General features: G+C 46.2%; 1 protein-coding gene across 46 annotated transcripts in view; it reads right to left on the reverse strand.

Annotated features, from left to right (window-relative positions):
* The window catches only part of EIF4G1 (eukaryotic translation initiation factor 4 gamma 1), a 135447-nt gene that overhangs the window by 97365 nt on the left and 11784 nt on the right, over positions 1 to 26298 (reverse strand). For 17 of the 46 annotated variants that reach the window (XM_087965471.1, XM_087965459.1, XM_087965493.1 and 14 more), the window contains exons 2-3: positions 11294 to 11405; positions 10710 to 10799 (exon numbers count right to left, since the gene is read on the reverse strand). In XM_087965471.1, coding sequence (XP_087821597.1) covers positions 10710 to 10799; positions 11294 to 11371 — 168 coding nt within the window. In that variant the 5' untranslated portion in view covers positions 11372 to 11405. Of the gene's footprint in view, positions 1 to 1032; positions 1054 to 9751; positions 9785 to 10709; positions 10800 to 11293; positions 11407 to 15200; positions 15488 to 26298 lie in introns of those variants that run through there. The other 29 variants (XM_087965478.1, XM_087965467.1, XM_087965490.1 and 26 more) reach the window with 11 other exon arrangements.

The following is a 26298-nucleotide window of genomic DNA, read 5'->3' on the forward strand; positions in this document are numbered from 1 at the left end:
ACCTGTCATGCAAAGGTTCCTATCCTATAAAGATCGAATTATCTACCCCTTCTTCCCCCTTTATCAGCAAACAAAAGGACCAGAAAACTACAAGTTATATTTAATGGAAGTTAGCAATGCTAGGATATTAGAAACCCTGGAAACTTTCTCCAATTTCAGTCAGCTAGTATAGGAAACTAACATACAATCAATGTGTAACTCTAGAGAGATGTAGGGGAACGCTGACATTACATGCCCTGGGACATAACAGCATTTTTCTTTAACCTGAAAGCCATCCTTTCCCCTTTCTGAATCAATTTTTAACCTTGCTTTTCCTCATCCTTGCCTCTTTTTAAAAATTTTAACTGCTCTATACTTTTTATTCTATTTTTTTTTTCCGTCTTAGTATTTTAATTGTACACCGCCCCGAGTTCCTCTTGGGAGGACGAGATGGGCGGCCCCAAAATGGGATAGGTTTTTGGGAATCCCTGGATATTCTGCGAGCTACAATCTCCGATTCGGGGGTGAGCAAAAAGTGCTGTAATGCAACACTCAGGGTGGGAAGAGAAGAGAAGTGTGTGGGGGGGGGGAAGAGAGTAAAAGACCAAACGCACTGAAATAAAAGAGGGAGAGGATGCATACGGAGAGAAGCCAGAGGAATGAAGAACAATCGTGAAAAGCAAAGAAGGGTCATTATGAAGCACTCAAATTCAGTGACCCATCACACTTTTCCCAGAGATTTGTGCAACATGGAATTGGGTTTTAAAAAAAAACAAAAAACCACCATCATCTTCTAAGACAGAGGTCCCCAAACCTGGCAACTTTAAGACTTGTGGACTTCGACTCCCAGAATTCTCCAGCCAGCAAGTCTTCAAAGTTCCTGTTCTAAGATCTCATGATCCCTACAGGCTAAAATTACAGCTGTTTTAACACCACCACAAACTACAAACTTAACAGCACGAAGGGGCGTTTAAGGTACTTCCACTCACACTCGAAGGGGGGGGGTGGCCCTCCCAGTCCCAACCAGAGTAGGATTATAGAAAAGGGATTTACCTGGAGAGACCTGAATCCGCCCTGTTAGCAACACACAACACAGACGCACGCACGCACACGCAAGGAGAAAAGGGAAAGAGAGAAAGAAGAAACAGAAAGTTACCTACAGCCAGACATGTTACCAGGCACCTGGGAAGACCCCAACACTCAGCAAGAAAGCAACTGCAGCCATGGGGAAAAGAAGCTGGAATGGGGTACGGGGTTGGGGAGAAGAGCAGGTCAATAAGACACACGGCTTGCACCAAAAAAAGGGAATAGGAAAATAAATCAATCAATAAATCGGGGAATGCAGGCAGCAGAGATGGCGTTGCTTCTTCTGGCATCGCTCTCGTTGGAAAGAAGTTCTGGAAATCACTGGGTGTTTGAATTACTCCCTTCCCCAAAAGGAGACCTGAATGGACAGTAGGGCTGGTGGGCTGCATGCATCCAATAAAAGAATAACAAAGTTGAACCCCTGTTTAAGCATGAAACCCTATACCGTTTCAGACAAATGGCTGTACAATCTCTTCTTAAAAGCCTCCAGTGGTGGAGCACCCACAAATTCTGGAGGAAAGTTGTTCCACTGATTGTTCTGTCAGGAAATTCCTCCTTATTTCTAAGTTGCTTCTCTCCTTGATTAGTTTCCACACACTGCTATCGTGAGTGTATCCCCTTAAGTCCTTCTTTTCATTAAACCAGACATACTCAATTCCTGCAACCCTCCTTCCTACGTTTTAGCCTCCAGCCCCCTAATCGCCCTTGTTGCTCCTCTGTGCATTCTTTCTAGAGCAAGGGTCTTCAAACTTGACAGCTTTAAGACTTGTGGACTTCCACTCCCAGAATTCCTGAGCTAAGATGACAGGAGGAGGAATTCTGGGAGCGAGTCCACAAGTCTTAAAGCTGTCAAGTTTGAAGACCCCTGTTCTAGAGTCTCAACATCCTTTTTAATATGGTAACAACCAAAACTGGGTGCCATATTCCAAGTGTGGCCTTATTTAAGGGGTTATAAAGAGATACCAACATTTCACATGATCTTGATTCTATCCCTCTGTTAATGCAGCCTCTGCTTCCTCTTTCCTTATGACCATTTTTTTTCTTCAAAGCTCTCCTCTCCTCTGTATTTCAACTCACTTCCAGGTCTCTTCCGCCTCGCCTTGTTCTTTCTTTCCCTCCTATCTTTTCCCAATGGTGACTTATTGTTCTGTTTCCCTTAAGACTTTGGCCAACCTGGGGCCTTCTTCTGATATGTTGGAATTAATTCAGAGGTCTCCAAACTTGGCAACTTTAAGACTTGTGGACTTCAACTCCCAGAATTCTCCAGCCAGGGAAGTTGGAAGTCCACAAGTCTTCAAGTTGCCAAGTTTGGGGACCTCTGAATTAATATCTACCTAGACAGGAATTCTGGAATAGAGGTAGTCCTTGACTTACAACAATTCATTTAGTGACCATTCAAAGTCACAACGGCACTAAAAAGGGGGGGGACTTAGGACCATTTTTTTTCACAGTTCTGACTGTGGCAGCATCTCAGTGGTCACGTGATCAAAATTCAGCCACTTAGCAACTGACTCGTATTTATGACGGTCGCAGGTCACACGATCCCCTTTTGCGACCTTCTGACAAGCAAAGGAGGAAGCCAGAGTCACTTAACAACCATGTTGCTTACTTAAAGAACTGGAGTGAGTCACTTAACAACTGTGGCAAGAAGGGTCGTAAAACGGGAGCAAAATTCACTTAACAAAGGTTTCACTTGGAGACAAAAATTGTTGGGCCCTATTCTGGTCGTAAGTCAAGGACTACCTGTGCAGCCATCTTTCCCCATTATTTCTTCCATGGGTTGTCCCCAGACATACACACAGAAATATAGTGAGGTGGGAACAACACAATAGCTATACAGGGCTGCCTTTGCTTAAGGTCATCCATTTGAAAACTTCCAGCAAAGACCACTTAACTGGACACTCTCCAAAGCCCCCATTATATCGGTGGCCACCGTTGCACTGTAGGACTCACAACCCACAAGAAACCTCTTTGTCAAGAGACCCAGATGATGCAACACCCAATCTTAAGTCTCTCTAGGACAGGTGTGAGATAAAAAACTTTTTAAAAAGCATGCCAAAAAAAACCAGCACGCCCCCAATCTAGCCTCAAAAATGAACAGCTTGCTCAATTCGATCGTGACACGAGAACTCTGGTGCTTCTAAATAAGTTAAAATGAAGTCTTCAAGTTCTCTCACGGAACAGAGTTTTACCACGGATCTTAAGACTGCTACCTGTGTTCCTTTCCAAGAACTTCCCATTAAAACTTTTTAGTCGTCCGAAACTGTGTATTTTAATATGGTAAAGTCTTCTCAGGAAAAAGTAGAAAAATAGGGGGGGAAAGTAGAAAAATAGGGGGCGTGCATAAGCGCACCAACATGCCTACTGTCCCTGTCCTATTCTTTCTTTTTTTTATTCATATCCATTTCACGTATTCATAACCATGCTTCTACTTATACCTGTTATCTAATACTTGCTAGACAAATAAATAAAATAAATAAATAAATAAAAAGGATATTCAATGCAATAGCACAGGGTCCCCAAGACTTATGGACTTCAAGTCCCAGCAAGCTATGCTGGCTGGAGAATTCTGGGAGCTGAAGTCCACAAGTCTTAAAGTTGCCAAGTTTGGAGACCTCTGCAATAGCATATTAGAGGAGATCAGTGTAATTATTCATAATTACAGTGATTACAATAATAATTACAAATAATTAGAAGGACCAAGGGGTATCCCAAATGCTTTTACGAGAGGCTTTTCTTTGTTTCTCCTTAAAGACCTTTTGCTTCTCATCCAGGCTTCTGACGCAGAACTGAAGAAGCTTCTTAGATGGGAAGCGAAACATTTTCAAGGGAAAACGAAGTCCAGTGGCCTTTTTCAAAAAGCAACTTTGGGGCAACCGGAACCTGGATGACTGAGAATCTCCATAAAAAAGGAGATAGAAAAACGTCAACCTTCGTCCTCTCATCAGTTAAATTTACTACTTATACTTGGCTAGTTTCTAAGGATATTTTTCTTTCGGAATGGCAGTAAAAATGCCCCCAAGCACTGTGGAAATAATTTCGGGTTTTCATAAAGGTAATCCTCGACTTACAATAATGTATTAAGTGACTATTCAAAGTTACATCAGCACTGAAAAAAGTGACTTAGGTTATTCACACTTACAAACATTGCAGCATCCCCAGGGTCACCCAAACAAAATTCAGCTGCGTGGCAACTGAATCACAGTTATGACCTTTGCAGTGTCCTGGAGTCACTTGATCACTTTTGTGACCTTCTGACAGGCAACGTCCATGAGGAAGCCAGATTCGCTTAGCAACTGTGTTGCTCACTTAACAATGACAGTAATTCACTTTACTGCCGCAAGAAAGGTTGTAAAACAGGGCAAAAACCTGCTTAACAACCATCTCACTTAGCAATGGAAATGTTGGGCTCAACTGTGGTCATAAGTCGAGGACTGCCTGTAGCTCACTAATGCAAAGTTTTGATTCTATGCAAGCTGTCCATTCAGTGATGGTTCTTTTGCACCCGTTAAGGAAAGAAGTAACCAAATCATTGAAATATTCAATTTCCAAACTTCTTGTACTAAGTTAACACTTCCCTTTGAAAATCTGTATACAGTTTGAGGTGGGGTTTAATGATCTCAAGACTGTTCTATGCAAAACATTGGAAAATGATCTTTACACCCAGGAAAATACCAGCGGCTTAAGGAAGTGAGGCGACTTATTTATTTTGGCTAAGACGGTTAGTTTATCAGAGATTGCTCTGATAGAATATGAAAACTTTAAAAAGTTTGCTTACGGTTTCAACTATTATATAATAGCAAATTTTCAGGTTGTAAGTAGAGCTGGGCAGTATAAGAATGTAAAAATAAAATTGAGTTTTTTTTTTTTTTTTTTTTACAAATGTATGTAGTCCTCTACTTACAAACAGTTCATTTAGTGAACGTTCAAATTTACGACAGCAATGAAAAAAGGTGATTCACGACCGTTTCAGCCTCTCCATGGACCGTTTCAGCCTCTCCATGGTCGTGTGATCTAAAATTCAGGTGCTTGGCAACTGACTCATATATATTTACGACGGTTTTAGCGTCGGGGTGTGTGTGTGTGTGTGTCACGTAATCAACTTTTGCGACCTTCTGACAACCGCTGCAGTGATCCACTTAACAACGGTGGCATGAAAGCTCGTAAAACAGGGCAAAGCTCTTTTAACTATTGGTCCACAGGGCAGAAACTCTTTTAACTAACTCTTTAACTCGTTAACTCTTTTAACTAACAAGTCTTCTTGTTGCTGAGCCACAGAAATGTTGGGCTCCACTGTGGTCATTAAGTCAAGGACTACCCGTTCCTGTTGCAAGGCCTTCACAAACTTGAGGGAAGAAATTGAGGGGGGAAAAAATAAAATGTCTAGAAGGAAGAGACTCCCAGGATACACACCAAGGGTCTTCAAACGTGGCAAGCTTTGAGACTGGTGGACTTCAACTCCCAGAATTCCCGAGCTAACATGACTGGAGGAGGAATTCTGGGAGTTGAAGTCCACAAGTCTTAAAGCTTGACAAGTTTGAAGACACCCTTTTGAGCAGAATACACAGGAGAGGGAAGAACAATGTCCCTCTTAACCCCCTTAAAACAGTGCCCCCTCCCAACCTTTTGGGCACCAGGGACCGGGTCCACGGAGAGAGGTTTTTCCATGGACCAGAGGGTTGTGTGGTTTCACGTGCTACTGGCATCCCACGAATGGGGCTTCCCTTATTTGCGTGGCTTGGTTTCTGCCCTGCGGACCAGTGGCAGTCCGCGCACTGAGGTTTGGCCTTAGAATATCATTACCTAAGTCTCCAAAAGCATTAAGCTGCAAAGGGGGAATATCTGTGTATGAGGAAGAAGAAGAATGGGGCTTAGGACCGTAAAAAGAGCATCGATGGAACTGCCACACGCTGGCTTTTGCAAAGCTATGGGAGAATGTCTACAGAACGACCCAGAGTTTACCAAAAAACAAAAGCAGATCACAGCCTTGGGAATTAGCCAAGGGAAAGCACTAAGCCAGGGTGCCTACCGTCCCTGTCCTATTGTTTCTTATATGTATCCATTTATTCAAAACTATGTTTTTACTTGTACCTATTATCTTGTAAGCAATTGACCAGAATTCCCCAGCCAGTACTGGCTGGGAAATTCTGGGAGTGGAGGTCCACCTCTCTTAAAGTCACCAAGGTTGCAAAACCCTGTTCCAAGCCCAAGAGACCATTTGAACTCCAAGATCAAGGCAGTTGAGGGTGGTCTGTGACAAATCCAGTCATCGGTGCTCAATCGACACTTATAGCTCTAACAAGGGCTGCACTCTTTGAAGCCCCTCGCCATGGGTCTCACTGTGCAACATTCTGTATCGTAATTCTGCCCCCGAGCCTCAAGTTCTCACTGGGCACAGCTGTGGTGGGCATCACCCTGCCTTCTGACCAGGTGCCCTTGGCAAATTTGCTGTGGGATTCTTTTGGATTCTGAGCATGGAGAGGCCATGTCTAGTGACCAACCCAGTGGGGGAATTGTGAACAGCAACAATGAGCATTACGATTTCACGTTAAGGAGGGTGATGACTATTGGAAGTTATCTATTGGAACTGATCATTTTCCCCAAAACTGAAAGGAGGGACAGAAAGTGCGACGAAATACAGGTAATCCTCAACTTACGACCACAAGCGAGCCCAAAATTTATGTTGGTAAGCAGAAATTTCTTGAGTTTTGCCCCATTTTATGACTTTTCTTGCCACGCTGAGTAAGTGAATCACTGTAATTATTAAGTTACTAACACAGTTGTTAAATGAATCTGACCTCCGCATTGATTTGGCTTTTGAGAAGGTCGCAAAAGGGGATCACATAATCCCAGGATACTGCAACCGTCATAAATACGAACCACTGGTCAAGCATCCAAATGTCAATCATGTGACTGTGGGGGATGCTGCAACCGCCGTGTGGAAAATTGTCCTTTTTTCCCCAGTGCTGTTGTAACTTCAAATGGTCATTAAATGAACTGTTGTTAAGTCGAGGACGATCCGTTGTTAGCTCTCCTCCTTAGTTCCCATCCCTCTGACGATTGTGGGAAGACTTCAACTCCCAGAATCCTTACGTCAGCCTGATCTTTCATCCAACACGCCTGGAGAGATGCCAGACTGGGAGAGAGACTCTTAAAAGCAGAGACACAAAGCACCCAATTTTCAAAGCTTGCTAGTGGTTAACATTAGATTTTAGGCCAGGATCATCCACCCTGCGTGACAGATGCTAAGAGATTGTGGCTTCCTAAGATCACTGACTGAGATGGCTGTAGTAATAATATATGAACCGGGCTTCCTCGTTCATATCCCAATCTCTCCACGGAGACTGGATGGACCAGCATGAAAGACACCTGGAAGCTTTGATCTGACTCAGAGGTTTCACGCCGAGGATCAAGGCTTCTTCTAGTTCTTCCTGAATTCAATCAAACTACACCTGGAAAGCCAGCTCCAGAAGTGGCAGCTTTGCTCAGACAAAACAGACCACCCACTTCGGGATGTGAAGATAACAATCCTATTCGTTCACCATGTTGGAGAAGTTTTAGAAACAAAACATGGGGGTTGAAGGCCTAGATCCATGAGGGTGAACCGGTGTTCACGTGTGCCAGAGGTGGCATGCAGAGCCTTTTCTGTGGGCACGGAACGCCATCATGAACGCTCTTCCGGTTTACGGCACGCACTTGCGCACCGGCTAGCTGGTCTTTGCGGGTGCCGGAGCACTGGAAAATGGCCCCAAAAATTGGCCAAAAAACAAGGCGTTTTTCAGGCCTTTTTCTGGCCTAAAAACATCCTGAAAAACACCCCAAACACAGCCTGAAAAAGACCCAAAGAAACAGACTGAAAATGACCCCCAAACAGCCTGAAAACAGTCCAGAAAACGGCCCAAAATGACTTGAAAAATGGCCTAAAAATGCCCCCCCAAAAATGGCCCAAAAACAGGCATGTGCACCAGCCAGCTGGTCTTCGGGTTTGTGGCACTCGGCACACACACATGCATGCGCATTCCAGTTTGGGCACTCGGTGCCAAAAAAGGTTCACCATCACTGGCCTAGATAAACCAGCCAGAAGATTCGTAGCTGGCAGTTTTTTTAAAGATTGCCCAAGTAAGCATAAATAAATTGAGGGTAATTTTTTTTTTAAAAAAAAAAACAGATTGAGGAGAACATGCCACCTCATCACCCGGGAACCGCGTTTCCAATCCCGCTGCCGAGATCTTACCTAGGTTAACACCAGCTCAATTCCCACATCCCCAGCCTAAGGCGACAGGATGAAACCTGACGTTCCCTCCAAGGCTTCGTTCCCAACCAAGAAAGCTCTCGGACAGAGCCCACCCGCCCGCCCGCCCGGTATTGGTGTAAGGGGTGACTATTTTGGGGACAATGGAGGACACAGCCCTTCTGGGAGTCTGCAGGCAGTCTGCCAAGAAACGTAAGAGAGGCGGTGAACAGAGTCTGGAAGACGTGCAACACACCGAAAGGGAAGGACAGGGGGAAAGGGAGAAGAGAAGGACGCTGCCACCAATCCCGGGAGAGGCCGGGAAGCGTATTCGAGGGGAAGGGAGGAAGGAGCATCAAACGGAGAAGCCAGACAGCAGGAGTGGAGCAAAATGAGAAACAGTGACAGAGAAGCACTTTCAGGAGTCAGAGGCCATGCAAGTCACAAGGGAAGTGGGGAAGCTTCTGGGCTGTGGACACTGCAGTCAAACTGGCCCTAACCACAACCAGGGGAAAAATGACCCTCGCACGCCTGCCCCAAGCTACAGGTTCTCTTGTCCAGGTTTTCATGTGTTCTTTGGACTCCGTGGACCTCCTGTCCCTTTTTTTTCCCCCTACCCCAATAATCTCTCTTCCCTGCAGGCTTATAAAAAAAAGGCTTTAGGTAATCCACAATACGATCGGATCTGCCTTTAAAGCGGCGAGTCCAAAAGGCCCCTTATAGCCATCGTAATCCAAACCTGGATTGAAAAGGGGGAGGGGGGGGAATAGTACAGGTAGTCCTTGAATTACAACCATTGTGTTGGGCGACCGTCCGAAGTTACGACGGCACTGGGGGGGGGGAGGGAAGAGAGGGAAGGGACTTCTGACCTGTTTTCCCCCTTATGACCGCTGCAGCCACCCCATGTTATGTGATCAACATTCGGACACTTGGCGACTGGCTCATATTTACGACGGTCGCAACATCCCGCGGGGGGGGGGGTGTTGCGGCTTTTCGAGGAACGAAGTCAAATCAGGGGAGCCAGATTCACTTAACAACCGTGTTAGTTAACACCTGCAGCCCACTGACTTAAGAACTGTGGCCGGAAAGGTTGTAAAAATGAGGTGTGTGGGTGGGTGGGGCAAGACTTACCGAACAACCGTCTTGCTCAGCAACGGAAATCTGGGGCTCAATTGGGTCGTTAAGTCGAGAACTACCTGTATTATCATCTCTCTCTTAAAAAATGGGGGGGGAGGTGGAGAGTGGAAGAGGGGGGAACTTCCTGTAAGAGAGCTCACAGGGGGGAGGCAAGGAGTCTTCAACTTGGAGGCTTCACCCTCATCCCCTCGGGGGCCCCCTCCAGCCCTGCAGTCCGTTGCCCTGCAGTGTCCAAGCACGACCCCCCGATCCCGAAGGGCGCCCTCCCCCTAGGATGGCATCCAGCATGCAGTGAGGCAAGCGGAGAAAGGTTAGTACCTGCTGATGTAAAGAACGCGGCCCTGCTGGAAACTAAGACGAGAAAGAGCACGGGAAGGAGACAAGAGGAGAACATCACCGACAGTTACAGGCACCTCCGTCTACTCCCTGCTCCCCCAACCCCACCCCTTCCCCAAATTCCTTGCTCCTCGGGGGCAGCTGAGCCGCCCTCCTTGCCTCCTCTCCGCCACCTTCCATGCCAACCCTGGCAACTGGGCATCTCTTATAACCTCACGGCTGGCTCCGTCCGGCTCGTTTCCCCAACCCTCATCCCCACCTGCCACACAGCTGCAGATGTAACTCCCCGAGTCAGTGGCGCCTGCAGACCGAGTCAGCTTGCAGGGCTGACTGTGCCCTGCCAGCCCCCAGAGCCAAACCGAAGAACCTGTTTGGCAGCACATCAGAGAAGGCTCGGCTCGCCATCGAGAGAGAGAGAGAGAGAGAGAGAGAGAGAGAGAGAGAGAGAGAGAGAGGAGAGAGGAGAGAGAGGGAGAGGGAGAGAGGGAGAGAGAGAGAAAAAGAGGAATGAGGAGAGGGAGAGGGAGAGGGAGAGAGAGAGAGAGAGAGAGAGAAAGAAAGAGAGAGGGAGAGAGAGACCTGGGCAAGAGAGAGAAAGAAAGAAAGAGGGAGGAGAGGGAGGGAGAGAGGAGAGAGAGAAAGAAAGAAGAGGGAGGGAGGGAGAGGGAGAGGGAGAGAGAGAGAGAGAGAGAGAGGAGAGAGAGAGAGAGAGAGAGAGAGAAAGAATGAGGGAGAGGAGAGGGAGAGGGAGAGGAGAGAGAGAGAGAGGGAGAGGGAGAGGGAGAGGGAGAGAGAGAGAGAGAGAGAGAGAGAAAGAAAGAGGGAGAGGGAGAGGGAGAGGGAGAGGGAGAGGAGAGGGAGAGGAGAGAGAGAGAGAGAGAGAGAGAGAATCTGCAGCTCCGAGAGCCGCAGCCCTGGTGGTTCGCTGCCTCCTTCTTACCGGTCGAGGCTGAGAAGGCGTATTCATTTGGGTAGCTTGCGCTGGGTTAAAAACCACAGGTGTCGCCTGGCCAGGAGGAAATGCTGACTGCTAGGAGAAGGGAGGAGAGAAGACGCAGGTTAGCAGCTTCGCGGCAGCTGCCCCAACCTCCAACCATACCTGAGGCAGCGTTTTGAGGACTAAAAAAGCACTGGCTCTAAGACGCATTGGGCAGATGGAATGAAAATGGCATCGGTCAACCTGGCAAGCCAATAGGCCAAAGGCTGGCAAGCTACAGGAAAGTTCATTTTGCTTTAAAAAAAAAACACCAATGATAATATTTGGAGCAGTTAGAGCAGAGTTGGGCCACTCTGGCCCTGTTTGAGGCCTTGTGGGCTTCCAACTCCAGGCTGGCTAAGGAATTCTGGGAGTTGAAGTCCACCAGTCGTAAAAGGGTCATAGAGCCCCACCTCTGCTAGAGGAGCTACCGCTCAAGCCACCAAGGGAAGGCAGAGCAGCAAAATGTGAGCCTATCTGGGGGGTGGGGAGGAAAGTGGATAAAGCAACCCAGGGCAGAAGGCGGGCTGGGGAAGGAGAATCCTTACCTGTGGAAGTCCAGGAGAAGGGGAGGGGTGTGGTGGGGCTGATGGGGTTCCTCCGGAGGGCTGTGGAGCTTTGTTCATTTCACGTGTTGCTGCATAAGGATCCCCTTACTATCTGCAGAGAGAGGGAGACGGAGAGAAGCATCATCCAAATGAACATGGGCGGCCGCAGACAGGGCAAAATGCTGAGGTACGCCATACCACAAGGGGTCCCCAAACTTGGCAACTTAAAAAGACTCGTGGACTAGCTGGCTGAGGAATTCTGGGAGTTGAAGTCCACAAGTCTTAAAGTTGCCAAGTTTGGGGACCTCCGCCATACAAGGTGAGGAGTGCCTGTAAACCTGGATTTTTATGTCAATTTACCACAGGGGCAACCCCACCTCCCAAAGCGTGATTTAAAAGGGTTTTTTTTTTTTTCCCAGAATTCTGTGACCTGACAATGTAAAAAAATAAAATTATTATTATTATTATTTGGGTTAAGAAAAAAAAGTGCGGTCAAAATATGTGCCCAAAGGACAAAGTCTTCAGAAACATCATCGCTCGAGGAAAGTAATAAAACAGACCAGGAAGAACGTGTACAAAACAGGACGAAAGATTGAAATTGTAAACCGATAAACAAGCCGGGGTAAAATGAAAAGCCAGGAGTAATTCGAGTCGCCTTCCCTCCCGCCCCTCAAAGGAGGGAAGTTATACAACTCTCACTTCCAATTGCTATGGGAATACAGGTAAGTCCTCAACTTATGACCACAACGGAGCCCAAAATTGCTGTTTGCTACGCAAGACAGTCACTGAGTGAGTTTTGCCCCACTTCACGACCTTTCTTGCCACATTTGTTAAGTGAATCATCAGAGTTTTTTTCAAGTTAGTAACATGGTTGTGAACAGGTCGCAAAACGTGATCGGGTGACCCTGGGATTCTGCAGACTAAAACAAACAGTATGAAGAACAGTTGCAGGATTTGGATTTGGCCAGTCTAGAGAAAAGAAGGTCAAGGGGGGGGACGGGACGGGACGTGATTACAGTATTTGAGGGGATGCCACAAAGAGGATGGGGTCAACTTATTTACCAAACCACCTGTAGGCAGGACAAGAAACAATGGATGGAAACTAACCAAGGAGAGAAGCAACCTGGAATGAAGGAGAAACTTTCTAACAGGGAGGACAATTAACCAGGGGAACAGACATTGCGGGTTCTTCATCATTGGAGATTCTTAAGAAAAGACTTGTCTGGAATGGTATCTCCTGTTTGAGCAGGAGGCTGGACTAGAAGGCCTCCGAGCCCCCTTCCGGCTCCATTCTGATTCTCTCCACCTGAAGTTGGATTGTACCTTCCCACAATAGTACTACCTACAGGACAGACTCTGTGTCTCTGAAGCCTTGAGAAGCAGATTTTAGTGCCCAGAAATGCTACCCAGAGATTTTGTAAAGTTGACTTTGGGGCTCAAGAGGCTCCACAGGTATAACTGGAAAGGGGTGAAGTGTAAACACTGGAATCTGCTCCTCAAACCACCTCACCTGTAGCAAGCAAACTGAAAGGGACGGGAGGGGGGATTCTAACTACTGGTAGCCCCTCAACTTAATTGACCCTAATTGAGCGGCCCAAAATTTCTGTTGCTAAGCGAGACAATTGCTAAGTGAAGTTTAGCTCAAAAGCCGTACCTCATATACAACTTTTCTTGCCAACGTTGTTAAGTGGAGCGCTGCAATTATTAAGTTAGCAACATGGCTGTTAATGGAATCTGGCTTCCCCTCTGACTTTGCTTGTCAGAAGGTCGCAAAAGGAGATCACGTGACCCCCAGGGACGGCGCAACCATCCATAAATATGAGTCAGTTGGCCAAGCACCTGAATTTTGATCACGTGATGATGAGGATGCTACAACGGTCCCAAGTGTGAAAAACAGTCCTAAGTCACTTTTTTTCCGTGGCGTTGTAACTTCGGTCAGTCACTAAATGAATAGTTGTAAGTGAAGGACTACCTGCACTTGAAACATCTCCAATTTCTTTTGTTATCTCCAACTTGTTCTGTTCTATCTACATTCAACTACTTCCATCCTATAACAGGTGTCTCTTTTCCAAAGATGAATGTAGCACCAAAGGAGGCCCTGAGCCAGCTATAAAATGATGCTCAGGAGGAATTTCAAAGAAATGAGTGAAAGAGTCCCATATTAATACCTGGAGGACAGACTCTTAGCAGAGCGATTCCCTGAAAAATATAATACTTGTCTGTCTTTGGCTAAAATAGTGCCACAGTCCAATTTCCATGAGCTGTTTAAATAGTAGGTATCATATACACCAGAGGTCTCCAAACTTGGCAGCTTTAAGACTTGTGGACTTCAACTCCCAGAATTCTCCAGCCAGCAGAGCTTTAGGGACCCCTAATATACACTATATATCAGGAGTGTCAAACCTTGTCAACTTTAAGCAAAGCTGGTGGAGGAATTCTGGGAATTGAAGTCCACAAGTCTTAAAGTTGCCAAGTTTGGAGACCCCTAATATACACTATATATCAGGAGCGTTGAACCTTGTCAAGCAAGCAAAGCTGGCTGAGGAATTAAGGGAGTTGAAGTCTTAAAGTTGACACGGTTGGAGACCCCTGCGATAGTTAACCCTGAGTTTCAAAACACAACCACTACAACCTATACATCGCCGTCTTCAATTGTAAAAGGACATTCGGTTGCATGTTCCACAGCCACAGAGAAAGACCGTTCTGAGAACCACCTACCTAAAAGCAGAGTTTCTAAACAGTTTCCCCCCCCCTCCCCCAACCATAGCAACTTACAAATTTTGTATGGATTTCCAACTCTGGTGCTGGCTGGCGAATTCTGGGAGTTGAACTCCACAGGTCATAAAATTGCCATAGCTGCCGCACATCCTTGCTCTACAGCGGCTCACGAATTGTTGGAGGTTGAAGCCTTTGTCTGGCCCAATGTTACTTATTCCCTTCCTCTGCACTAATTGCTCTCCCCAAAAAGGGGAGTTCCATCTTCCCCCAGCCTTTTTGAGCTGCGTGATGTGACCAAGACGTCCCCTCCGAAATATTTAGACTATTTAGTTCAGGCTGTCTTTGTCTCTGGGGCGGGGAAAGAGATTTAGCTGCTCTGAACACAACTGCACCGTCTGCAACAATTCTCTCCCCCAGGTTGCCCAGTAGCCAATGTGCTTGTGGTGCAGCATCACACCCAGGTGTAGAGAGAGAGGGGGGAGGCCTGCAGCATCTCTTCCTACAGGAAGTCACTGGGGCTAAGCCAATCAAGAGCTGTCATCTCAAATGACCCCTGCTATACCGGACCAAAATACTAATCTCCTAATCCGGGACAACAGGACAAAGCAGCCCTTTGGGTGAACGAATCGGACAGCAGCTCTGAAGAGTCAAGGGTATCGCTTTGAAATCGAGAGTCCAGGTAACCGCCGTTGGGGAGCCCGAGAAAGTCCTGAATTAACTATTACACGCTCAATCCCAAGTCATTGGCGGTCTCTGAATCCACCATAGCCGCTCCCCCTCCTCCTCCTCCATCCCATCTCAGGAACTTCTGAAGATCACAAAATCGGCAGCCCCTGCCTCCCCTTTTTTACCCAAGGATGCCTGGCTGAACTGTTTACACAAACGAGCTCTTGGGAAAGGCCGAGAGGTTGTTGTTGTTGTTTTTTAAGCACAGGCCCAATCCCACTGATACGTTTGCAAGACAGGAAAAAAAAAAAGAACAGAAGCAAAACAAAACCGCTTTGGAACTTTATTTTCGGCCTCAGGGGGAAAAAAACAACAAAAAACACCCCACCTCTCCCCGAATTCTTCGTACCCGAAAGAAAAGAGGCTCTTTTGGGAGAAAACCTGCCCCCTTATCCCACTCCTAACTCAAAGGCTTGCAGCGAAGAAGAGCCGCAGCACAAGCCAGGGGACGAATAATACTCACCCAAATAGGAAAATCCCAGGCTGGGTTTTGCAAGCGGTGGAGAGTTTTCATCTGCCTGGTTTTCCCTGAAAGGGATTTGGGGGGAGAGAAGGGGGGGGAGAGGAAGGGGAAGAAAAGATCAGCCTGCAAACCGGCTGGTGCATGGCACGGAGGACCTCCGGGCTCGACAAACATGGGCAAGGCAGGGGACAGACCCCCACCCCCACAAGGCCGGGAACATGGGAGCTGCCGCTGCCACCGCTGCTGGTGCTGCTGCTGCTGGCGGTGGTGTCAGATCGCAGAGTCTGCTGCACTGCAGAGACATAAGAGAGACAAGGAGAGGAGAGGAGCCTAAGGAGAACCAGGGAGCCCTCAAAGCCCCACCCAGTCACAGCCATTCGGTCTTGGCGCTGGTTCAGCACTGCCCAAACCAGTCGGAGGAAGCCTCCCTCATACCCACGTGCCTGAGTCACAGGCTCCAGCAGCAGCAGCAGCAGCAGCAGGAGGGAAGAGGGCTGGCAACCTTAGGGCCCATGTTAGCCCCAGACAACACCCGTCGGGGCACCCACAGCGGGCACAAGAGAAAGGCACAGGGGATCTCGAGGCGGTGCCAACGCCGGGCACTTACAAGGATCTCAAGGCAGTGCCAACGCCAGGCACTTACTGCCCTCCCTCGCTAGGGAATGTGAGCGATCTCACCTCCGCTCCGAAGGGCGGAAGCAGGTTGAGGAAAGGAAAACGGCGGATCTTAATCAGCCGCTTGGGGCAAGAGATCATTCAGTGACCATTCGAAGTTATAGCGGCATTTAAAAAAGTGACTTAGGACCAGTTTTCCACGCTTACGGCCATTGGCTGCATCCCCACGGTCACGTGACCCAAATTTTAGACTGGATTGGGCAGTACAGATAGTCCTGGGCTTGTAACGGTTCACTTAGCGACTGTTGAAACGGCACCGGAAAAAAGGGACTTATGAACGTCTTTCACACTTATGACTGTTGCAGTGCCCCTGTGGTCACGTGATCAAAATTCAGCCCGCTTGGCAACGGATTCATATTTATGACGGTTGCAGTGTCCCGCGATCCCCTTTTGCGACCTTCTGACAAGTCGAGTCAATGGGGAAGCTAGATACGCTTAACAACCGTGTTAACGGCCGGGATTCCCTTAACAATCGTGGCAAGAAAGACCATACATTGGGTCAAAGCTCACGTAACAGCTGTCTCGCTTAGCAACAGAAATTTTGAGCTCGGTTATGGTCGTTAAGTCGAGGACTACCTGTATGCAAATACAAGGACTAGAGGAAAGGGGTGATGGCGGGAGCTTAAAATACAGAACAATTAAAACTCGGACCACACTTTTTCCGGACAGTTCTTTTATCCCAGAGCTATAATTGCACTTAACAGTGAACTTAAGGACCACCATCAGTGAGCTGTTGGACAGTATTACTTGGTCTGTTGTATGGATGCTTGTGTGTTTTTAGGGAGCGAGGGAATTTTGGCAGGTGGGGAGGTGTTTGGGGATTGTCATGTGTGTGTTTGTGTTGGGTCTGGTCTCTGGTTGTTATGTGAATTTCATTATATGTATACACTGTGTATATACGTACAATGACAATAAAGAATTCAATTCAATTTAAAAGACCCAGCACAGTGAGCATGAATTTGAGCAAATTCTGGCAGATACTGAAGGACGGGGCTGGGGGCTGGCATGCTATGGTCCTTGTGGGGTTGCAAAGAATGGGACACCAAATGAACAACAACAACAGTGTAATTCAGGTGATTTAACAAACAATGAGACCTATGAATATTTGGAGAGGTGAGGAGATATGAATTAAGGAGGGAGAAGCAATTGCTTCTTCCTTTCAAAAGCTCCACTTTGGGCCCAGGAGATACAGGTAGACCATTTGCAGAGTATCTCATAATTTGCTTTGCTTTGGGCAACATCACTCTCAGCCTGAGTTATCCCTCTGGGGAAAAAAAAGTGGGGGGAATAAGAGAAACCCAGGTCTTCTTTGCGAAACAGAAAGCAATGCACTGTGCAAAAATTAGTACCTTGGCCCTAGCAATATCTGACCATGGTCTCTCTGGGAATTTCGTGCGGACAAGCTAGCTTCTAAGGGCTAAACAGGCATCATGGATTCAGCACATTGCGATTGTCATGTTTGCGTTTTTCAGCTTCAGATCGGGGATAAGAAAATCCCCTTTGGAGGAGTTTGACAATGGGGAAAGAGTTCCAGAGGCAGAATAAAAGGAAGGGGATGATGGGACAAGTGTTGAAGGAAGCCAACGCAGCTCAAGGCACCTTCTCAGTAGCATAGGAAAACAGGTGAAGAATTCAGTGGGCTACCTTCTCCCAGAAAACAGGTTTGAATTCGAATAAAAACAACCCCACAAAAAGTCGGAGCAGAGCAGTTCAGGGTTTTCCATCCTCACGTTCAGGAATCGTTTAATTCTAAAGCACTAAAGTGGAGGTTTTCCAGAGAAGAGGCAATTCCCAACAGGAAGCGAATAGCTACGGGTAATTTAGAGTTTGCAGCAATAAAGCAATGGAGGTTCAGGCAGGAACCAGAATTAGAGGTGGGTTGTTAACGTTTTTGTCCGCCCCACGTCCAAAATGCCCGTGGAGAACTTAAAAATAAAAACCTTGGCCTCCTGCAGAATCTACCTGAGGGGGCTGGCACTAGGATACTATCTGCTACCCAGGACATCCCAACCATAGAGACGGGAGTACAGAGTGATTCTCCAAACACGTGTACACACCCACGTAGAGAGGACACACACCGATGTCATCATTTTCTTCATTCCAGAGGACAAAATCCCAGCAGCCTGGGACTCAAGATCCCACCCAGAATGCATCCCATAGCAGGGTTGGGCACCTCTGGGAGAAGAGCCAAAGCCACACTGGGGAGGAATTCTGGCAGGGTTATTCTTATTACAGGGAGCACTTATAGGAGAGAAAGTACCACCGGCTTTGGTCCCACATTTAGGCAGGCAACCTAAATTTTCGGCATTTCCCCTTCTGTCGGTCCTTGGCAATGTGACAAGGAAGTGTGGGAGGGTCCATTCACTACCCCTAGTTTATGTCAATGTTGCTCAAAGCAGACTGGGGAGAATATTAGGAGGGCAGACTCTTCCAGGGGTCTCCAAACGTAGCAACTTTTAAGACTTGTGGACTTTGACTCCCAGAGCTGGAATTCTGGGAGTCGAAGGTCCAACAAGTCTTAAAGTTGCCAAGCTTGGAGATCCCCGATATGGATGCTGCCAAAAAGACACATTAATTCTTCAGTTCCTAGAATTTCTGCATCTGGTGTTGAGTGGAGGCAACTGGGATGGGGACCCAGAGATAACCAAATGTGGCTGGAATGGGGGAAGGTTGTCTTGCAGAACCCCGAAGTAGAATAGGGGTGGAATGGGACTCACAATCCACAACTAAGGTATCCCAAATCCACGGAACTCAAACAGCAAAGAGGAAAATAGAATAGTGGGCTGTGTTTTGAAGGACAAACCCATCATTTCGTTAATTTAGAAAAACATACAGAGGGGGCTAGAAGGAAAAGTCCACTATCCCAAGTAAAGGGAATGACTTGAAATACACTGTAACCGACAGCTACTTGCATTCATTCCTAGACCAAGGTCCAGTCCAGCCTTGTCCAGAATGGTCCTTGATTGGCCCTGTTGAGGGAGGAAAGGGGGGATAACCCCCCCCTCCCAACAGCTGCTTCCCACAAAAGGAAGCCAGCTGATTGTGGTTAGATTCACACTCCTCCAAGTCTTCAGCGATTCAAGGTCTTCTGACACAACAGAATTAGTCAGGCCAGCCCATTAAGCAAACACTTGAAGGTTAAAGCCTGCGAAAGCAGGGAAGAGAGTGCAGCCACAAGCCAGGGTCTTCTGAATAAATGCCATGTGCTCAAGGCCAAACCCTGGTGCTTTAGGGGATGTGTATATCAAGAGGAGGAGAGAAGATGGAAGGTGAGCAATCAGCTGGGGCAAATCTATTGGCCTTCCCCAATCAGGTGCTCCTTAACTGTGTTAAAATTTCAGTCCTTGGGACCACGGTTGGGTTTAAAAGGCAACACAAATCCACTTCTCATTTCAAATGCTCACTTAAGACTTATGTGCTACTTTACTCTCTAAGCGATTTGCAGAGTCAGTATATTTGCCACCCTCCCCACCCCCCAAAAAAACCCAATCTGGGTCCTCATTTAACTGACCCCGGAAGGGTGGAAGGCTGAGTCAACCTTGAGCCGGTCAGAATCAAACTGCTGGCAGTGAGCTGAATTAGCCTGCAATACTGCATCCCAACCACTTGCGCCACCAGGGCTCTTTTAAGATAATGATCAACATGAGAAGGAGCAGCACATAACTTGTCTCCTGAATTACCAGTCCACGCAATCTCGTTTGATTAGAGCTGTCACCCTGATACGTTGTGCACAGATAAATAGCGTAACGGCACTTTTCAGGGCAGCAGGGAGGACTGCTGGCATAACTGCACACAAGATGCCATTGATCCTTCTGAACTCCAAAAACATCACCCACCCACCCCAAAAAAAAGCACGGGAGGGGGCACCTCAAAAGAAGAGGCAAAGGCAGCAAACACCCACATATGCAGAAAACCTGGATTGCCAAAGTGGTTGTCGGAACAAGCCTTTCGTGATCAAAATATTCCAAGCCAGGCCTGCAGCAAATAAAAGCAACCACCACACTCCTGGCCTAAGAACGGGCTAATGCTCATCAGCTGGAGTGGAATCTGGATGTCCTGGCTGAGGAATTCTGGGAGTTGAAGTCCACAACACCCTTGGAGGTCTCCAAACTTGACAACTTTAAGACTTGTGGACTTCAACTCCCGGAATTCTCCAACCAGGGAAGTTGAAGTCCACAAGTCTTAAAGTTGCCAAGTTTGGGGACCCCTGGCTTAAATAGTATGATTAACCGCACTAACTGTTGACTTACAACAGTTCAATTAGTGACCGTTTAAAGTTCAACAACACGGCAAAAAAAATGAGTTGTGACCATTTTTCACCCAACGACTGAAGCCTCCCTATGGTCATCCCCATTTAGACACTTGGCAACTGGTTTGTTTACATTTTAATGATGTGTCCTGGCATGGCTGGCTCAGGAATTCTGGGAGTTGAAGTCCACAAAAGTCATAAAGGGGCCATCCTTCCCCACCCCTGCCGTAAACTGACAAGCCTTCCCCAAGAAGCATTTGAGATGTGGACCAACCTCACCCTGTCCAAGAGTTCCACGATTTCAAATGCTTCTCCTTCAGGCAAATACAGGCAGTCCTCAACCTACAACAGTTCGTTTAGTGACCGTTTGAAGTTAGCATGGTGCTGGAAAAAGAAACTTAGGACCGTTTTTCCACAGCTGTTGCAGCATCCCCATGGGTCACGTGGTCAAAATTCAGACGCGTGAAAACTGATTCCTATTTATGACTGTCACAGTGTGTCCCCCCCTCGGGGGAGGGGTTTGGTCATGTGATCACCTTCTGACAAGTAAAGTCAATGAGGAAGTCAGATTCACTTAACAACCGTGTTACCAACTTAACAGCTGCAATGATTCACTTAACAATGGCGGCAAAGCAAGGTCATAAAATGGGGATTCACTTAACAAACGTCTCTTTTTTCAGAAATTTTGGGACTCAATTGTGGTCATAAGTCAAGGACTACCAGTTAAAATCCTGGCCCATGAAGGCTAAATAGGGGGGGGGGGGACCTAAGACATTTAAGAGGGAGCACTGGGCAGGTGTCAAGTCGTAAATCTTCTCCAGGCTATGACCAGAGGACTTTCAGAGGCCAATTTACAGGGTTGTTGGTCACACCAGTTCACCTACCTAGGTTTGGAGGCACCTGATTAAACCCACTCTATGGTCGGTTGGAATAAGTATATCAGGATTGTAACTCAATTATCTAGCCAAGCAGGTCAGTTACAGAGTCGATTTAAATACACACACAAAACCCCACCTCCAGAAGTGGTCAATAGGGCTAAGGCATGGTCTACTTTTATGAAACAAGGTTGTGTAATTCAAAACAATTACAGGATTTGCATTTGCCAAAGTGCAATCTTACTGCTTTAAAATTCCCCATTTGCAAAACAGCTGACAGTGAATACGAGCTGCCCGAGAACTCACAAAACAGGAATCGCACGTTGTTTTTCAACGACAGAGCTTAGGATAGCTTCCTACAGTACTCTCTGAGCCAGCCGCTTTTGCTTCTATGGTTATTCAGCCATATTTATTCTTTTGAAGCAATCCGGAAGAAAAATGTTCGTGAAATAGGTCATTTAACTCACCAGAACCTAAGGAATCCAAAATTGTGTAAACCAGTGACCTCCCCTTTTATCTATCCAGTTTCCCTGTCTCATCTCCCTATGCTGGCACTAATTTAAGGCTTTAAATGCATTGGGACTGAAGTCATTTTTTTTCTCTTAAATGTTGTATAGGAATCCCAAAGGTGTTGTTTTTTTTCCAAAAGGCAACTGGATTTTGTTTTTCCTTGATGACAATTATTTCACTTCTCATCCAAGAACCTTCTCCAGTTCTGTTCTTAAATCAGAACTGAAGAAGCTTCTTGGATGAGAAGTGAAATGACTTCAAGGAAAAAACCAAAAAGCCCAGTTGCCTTTTGGAAAAAAAAAACCACTTTTGGGACAACCATGATCTGGATGACTGAGAATCTCCATAGGCATCTGTTACATAGGTAGTCCTCAACTTAAGAATTACAAATGAAACTGGAATTTCCATCGCTAAGTCAAGCAGTCATAAAAGTGTGATAGCAAGCCTTAACAATAGCAATCCCTGCAGTCCTGACTGAGGTTGTTAACTGAATCCCACAGTTGTTAGGGAAGACAACCTCCTGCCGGTTACCCATAAGAAAAATCGCAAGTCCCAGGCCTGCAGGAGGCAAGTGGTTGCTCATTGGTGGGTGAGGGATGGAGTATACACAGGTGCAGGAGAAGTGGGTGTGGGAAGGGAGCCACATGGGTCAGGGAGGATAACTGTGGCAGCCACAAGGTGCCACATGGATTTGGAAGGGTTGGGGGGGGCGCGTCATGGCACTGTAAGAGTTGCAGGTCAGTGAAAGTATGCAGTGGTATTAAGGGTACAAGAGGCACCAGGCAAATTGTGGAGGGGACAAGGGGGTGCGTGACCAGCACTGCACAAGGGTGTATAGGAGCGTGCAAAAGGCACTGCAGAAGTTGAGAAGAGTGTGCGGGGACAGCGCAGCTGCACTACTGTTCATTGTGGTCCAAGTGCAAAGAGACTTGCGGAGGTTGGGTGAGGGAAGCATATTATCCCAGTAATGTGATGTTTCCCAGCTGGCTTCCCCACTGACTTTCTGGGGAAGCCTGCAGGAAAAGTTGCCAATGGTGATTATTAAGGACACTCTGATAGCCGTAACTCCGAGGACTAGTCATAACCACCAATTATTCAGCAACATTGTAACTTCAAACTGTTACTGAATGGTTATACAGTGAAAAAAAGGGACCATTTATGATTGTTCTTTTCATACTTACAACCATTGCAGCATCCCCCCCATGGTCATGTGATCAAAACTGGGGACACATGACCACTGGCATGTATTTATGACCATTGCAGTGTCCTGGGGTCATGTGATCACCTTTTGCGACTTTCTGAAAAGCAAAGTCAATCGGGAAGCCAGATTCACTTAACCACCATTGTTACAACAGCAGCGTTCACTTAACAACTGGGGCAAGAAAGGTCGTAAAATGGGGCAAAATTCACTTAATAAATGTCTCATTTAAATTTTGGGCTCCATTGTGGTCATAAGTTGAGGTCTGGTTGTATTATGTACATCACCTCTAGCCCCTGAAGGGAGGGCAGGATATAAATCTAACAAAATAATAAACATTGTATGTTAATGAAGACTCTCAGTCATCCAGATAGAGTTGTCTGGAAGTTGAGTCATGGTAACTGGAAGTTTTTTTCTTTTTGGTTTGAAACGTTTCACTGCTAATCCAAGTAGCTTCTTCAGTCTTAAGAATCAGACGCTCGGCTAGAGAGAAGTTCCCTGAGGATTTGCTCCAGAAAAAAATCCAAAAGCTCAGAAGACAACCTCTGGTCCCAGTTACCGATCCAGATGGGATCCCGCAACTTCCAGACAATAAATTTTGTACATATTTAAGAAACTTACCAATGTGATTTAAATGTTTCCTTCTGCTATTTTAGGATTTAAAACCTCTGCAAGGCTGTTTACATTAGAGAAAACAGTTGATACACTTTACTAAGTAATAAGGTTTGATTCCCTATAATTTAGAGTTGGATAAATATTTATGGCAGCCAGATGAATATAGGTGCCACCAAGTTTAGGCATATATGCGTACGTTCAAAAAGCTTATAAGATGTTTTTTGTTTGTTTTTTTTTTACTGCAGTGAAAGTATTTCCAGTACTGGGCTATATATAGGCTATAGGAAGACAAAAATTAGATGTCAATTAAAAGGGAGGGGAAATATGACAGCTATAAATAAAACTACAAATTCTGTATTACTGAATAAGGTACTACTGTGTGGAGACATTGTCAAATAGCTACCAACAGTAGAGAGGCAGTTTGGTGTAGTGGTTTTAAGGTGCTGGTTTAGACAGTGGGAGATTGTGAGTTTTAGGCCTCCCTTAGGCATGGAAGTTGGATGAGTGATTTTGGGCCAGTCCCTCTCCAGTTCACGTCACAGCGTTGTTGTTGAAGGGAAAATAGGAGACAGGAATATGATGTATGTTGCCATCTTGAGTTTAGTCATCATAATCACCACCTAAAGGTCACCCTGGACTTACGAGCACAGCTGAGCCCAAAATTTCTCAACAGAATTGTTAAATGAATTTGCCTCGTTTTATGACCTTTCCTGCCACAGTTGTTATGCGAATCATTGCCGCGGCTTCTTTTTAATCGGCTATCAGCTGTTTGGCGGTCCTTTGCTTGATCTTTGCTCCGCGGCTTCAGGATAGCCGAGCGCTTGCCTATCCTGCCCTCTGGGCCCCTCTGTTCTCCTGCTTGCTTCCGGATCACCGAACGCTCACTCCTTGGTTCTTTTAATATAGAATGGCCGAGCGCAAGACCACCCGCTCTATCTGGGGCCACTACGGTTTTCTTCTAAGCTCTAAAAACTCTCCTTGTGTCCTCTTGCATGAAGACTGAGTCAAAAACTGGGCATGCGCAGTGGAAGGAGGCGGGACTAAGCTTTGATTGACTCAGTCTTCAAGCAAGGAAGCAGAGACAACCCACGCTTTGGATTCTCCGACTCGTACAACTGAGAATACATGGCATTCTAAGTGAACAGCAAGAATATTACTTATTCCAAAACAAAATTGGTTCATGGATTATCTCCTCCCTCCCCCCCCAAGATTTATTTAAATCATTAAAATAGAAGACATTCTATAGTCTGATTGCACAACGTCCTTATAGAAGGTTGGCAAACTACCACATACTCAATTATCACATAACACACTGTACTATAGACTGACCCCATGCACTAGATTCCCACAAGATACCAGATTAAAGTGCAGTGACTACATTAGAGTTTAGTCTCTCATGAAAAGGGAGGGTGTTATGTAGACAAGGCCTAAGTTTATTTAAGAGCCTGCAGTGAAGAGCAGTGGTGGCCCAGTGGTTAGAATGCAGTATTGTAGGCTAATTCTTCCGACGGCCAGCAGTTCGATCCTGACTGGTTCAAGATTGACTCAGCCTTCCATTCTTCTGAGGTTGTTAAAATAAGGAGAGATTGTTAGGGGAAAATATGCCAACCCTATAAACAATATATATTTATATAGCAGAGCAGAGCAATAGCATCTTAGACTTCTACACCTCTTCATAGTGCTTTACAGCCCTCTCTAAGTGGTTTACAAACTCAGCCTATTTACCCCCAACCATCTGGGTCCTCATTTTACCCACCTCGGAAGGATGGAAGACTGAGTCAACCTTGAGCCAGTGAGAATCGAACTGCCAAACTGCTGACAATCGGCAGTCAGCAGAAATAGCCCGCAGTTCTGCATTCTAACCACTGTGCCACCACGGCTCTTAAGTAAGTCTAAGTGCTATTGCTATTAAGCTCCGGTCTCCTTCACTGAGTATAGGATGTCCACAACTTATGGCAACAATTGAGACCAAAATTTCCATTGTTAAGCAAGGTAATTGTTAAGTGAGTTTTGCCCCATTTTATGACCACAGTTGTTAAGTGATGCAGTTGCTAAGTGGAACCCCATTGAGTTTGCTTGTCAGAATGACGCAAAAAGTGATCAAATGACCACAGGACACTGCAACAATCGTAAGTATAAGTAGCCCACAACTTACAATCATTTGTTAAGTGACAGTTCAAAGTTATATCAGCACTGAAAAAAAGTGACTTATGACTCTTTTTTCATATTTACAACCACTGCAGCATCCCCATGGTCATGTGACTCATATTTATGACGGTTGCAGAGTCACATGATCACCTTTTGCGACCTTCTGACAAGCCAACTCAATGGGGAAGTCAGATTTATTTAATAACTGTGTTACTAACGAAATTACATTGATTCACTTAACAACTGTGGCAAGAAAGGTCGTAAAATGGGGCAAAATTCACTTAACAACTGCCTCACCTAGTAACAGAAATGTTGGGCTCAGGTGTGGTCATAAGTCAAGGGACTACCTCTGTTTGTTGTGTTTTACTGGCATATACTGTTCTTCTTTCACATTTTTGCTTAGCATGGCCCCCAAAGCCGTGTTTGTTTTGAGTTGGGCAGTCATATAAATATTCTAAACTAGCTCGATACCCCTCGCTATGAAACTATGTGGTCGGGCTTAGTTTTTGGGGAGGAAAATGGGGGGGGGGATTCTGCCTCTGCCTACCATTGGTATTCATCTGGCTAGTCAGTATGTGAGAGTTGAGGTCTGTTTGGAAACTGAAGCAGTATTTGCTGTGTGAGCAAGAAGTAGACAGCAAGGAGCCTAGGCGTGGCTTAGCTCAACTGTTCTGTACTAAAGCTGCTTGGTGCTGTGAAACTAAAACGGAAACTCCCCTCCTCTGCTTGTGTTTTGCATTTGGAACAGATTTCTTTTCAGGTGGGGAGCGGGAGTAGAATTCCTTAGCATCAGAGCGTGTTAATAATAATAATAATAATAATACAGGA

The sequence above is a fragment of the Notechis scutatus genome, chromosome 4 (assembly GCF_049901735.1).
Source record: "Notechis scutatus isolate UNSWTSFEM ecotype Mainland chromosome 4, rNotScu1.2, whole genome shotgun sequence".
In the NCBI taxonomy this organism is placed as follows: domain Eukaryota; kingdom Metazoa; phylum Chordata; class Lepidosauria; order Squamata; family Elapidae; genus Notechis; species Notechis scutatus.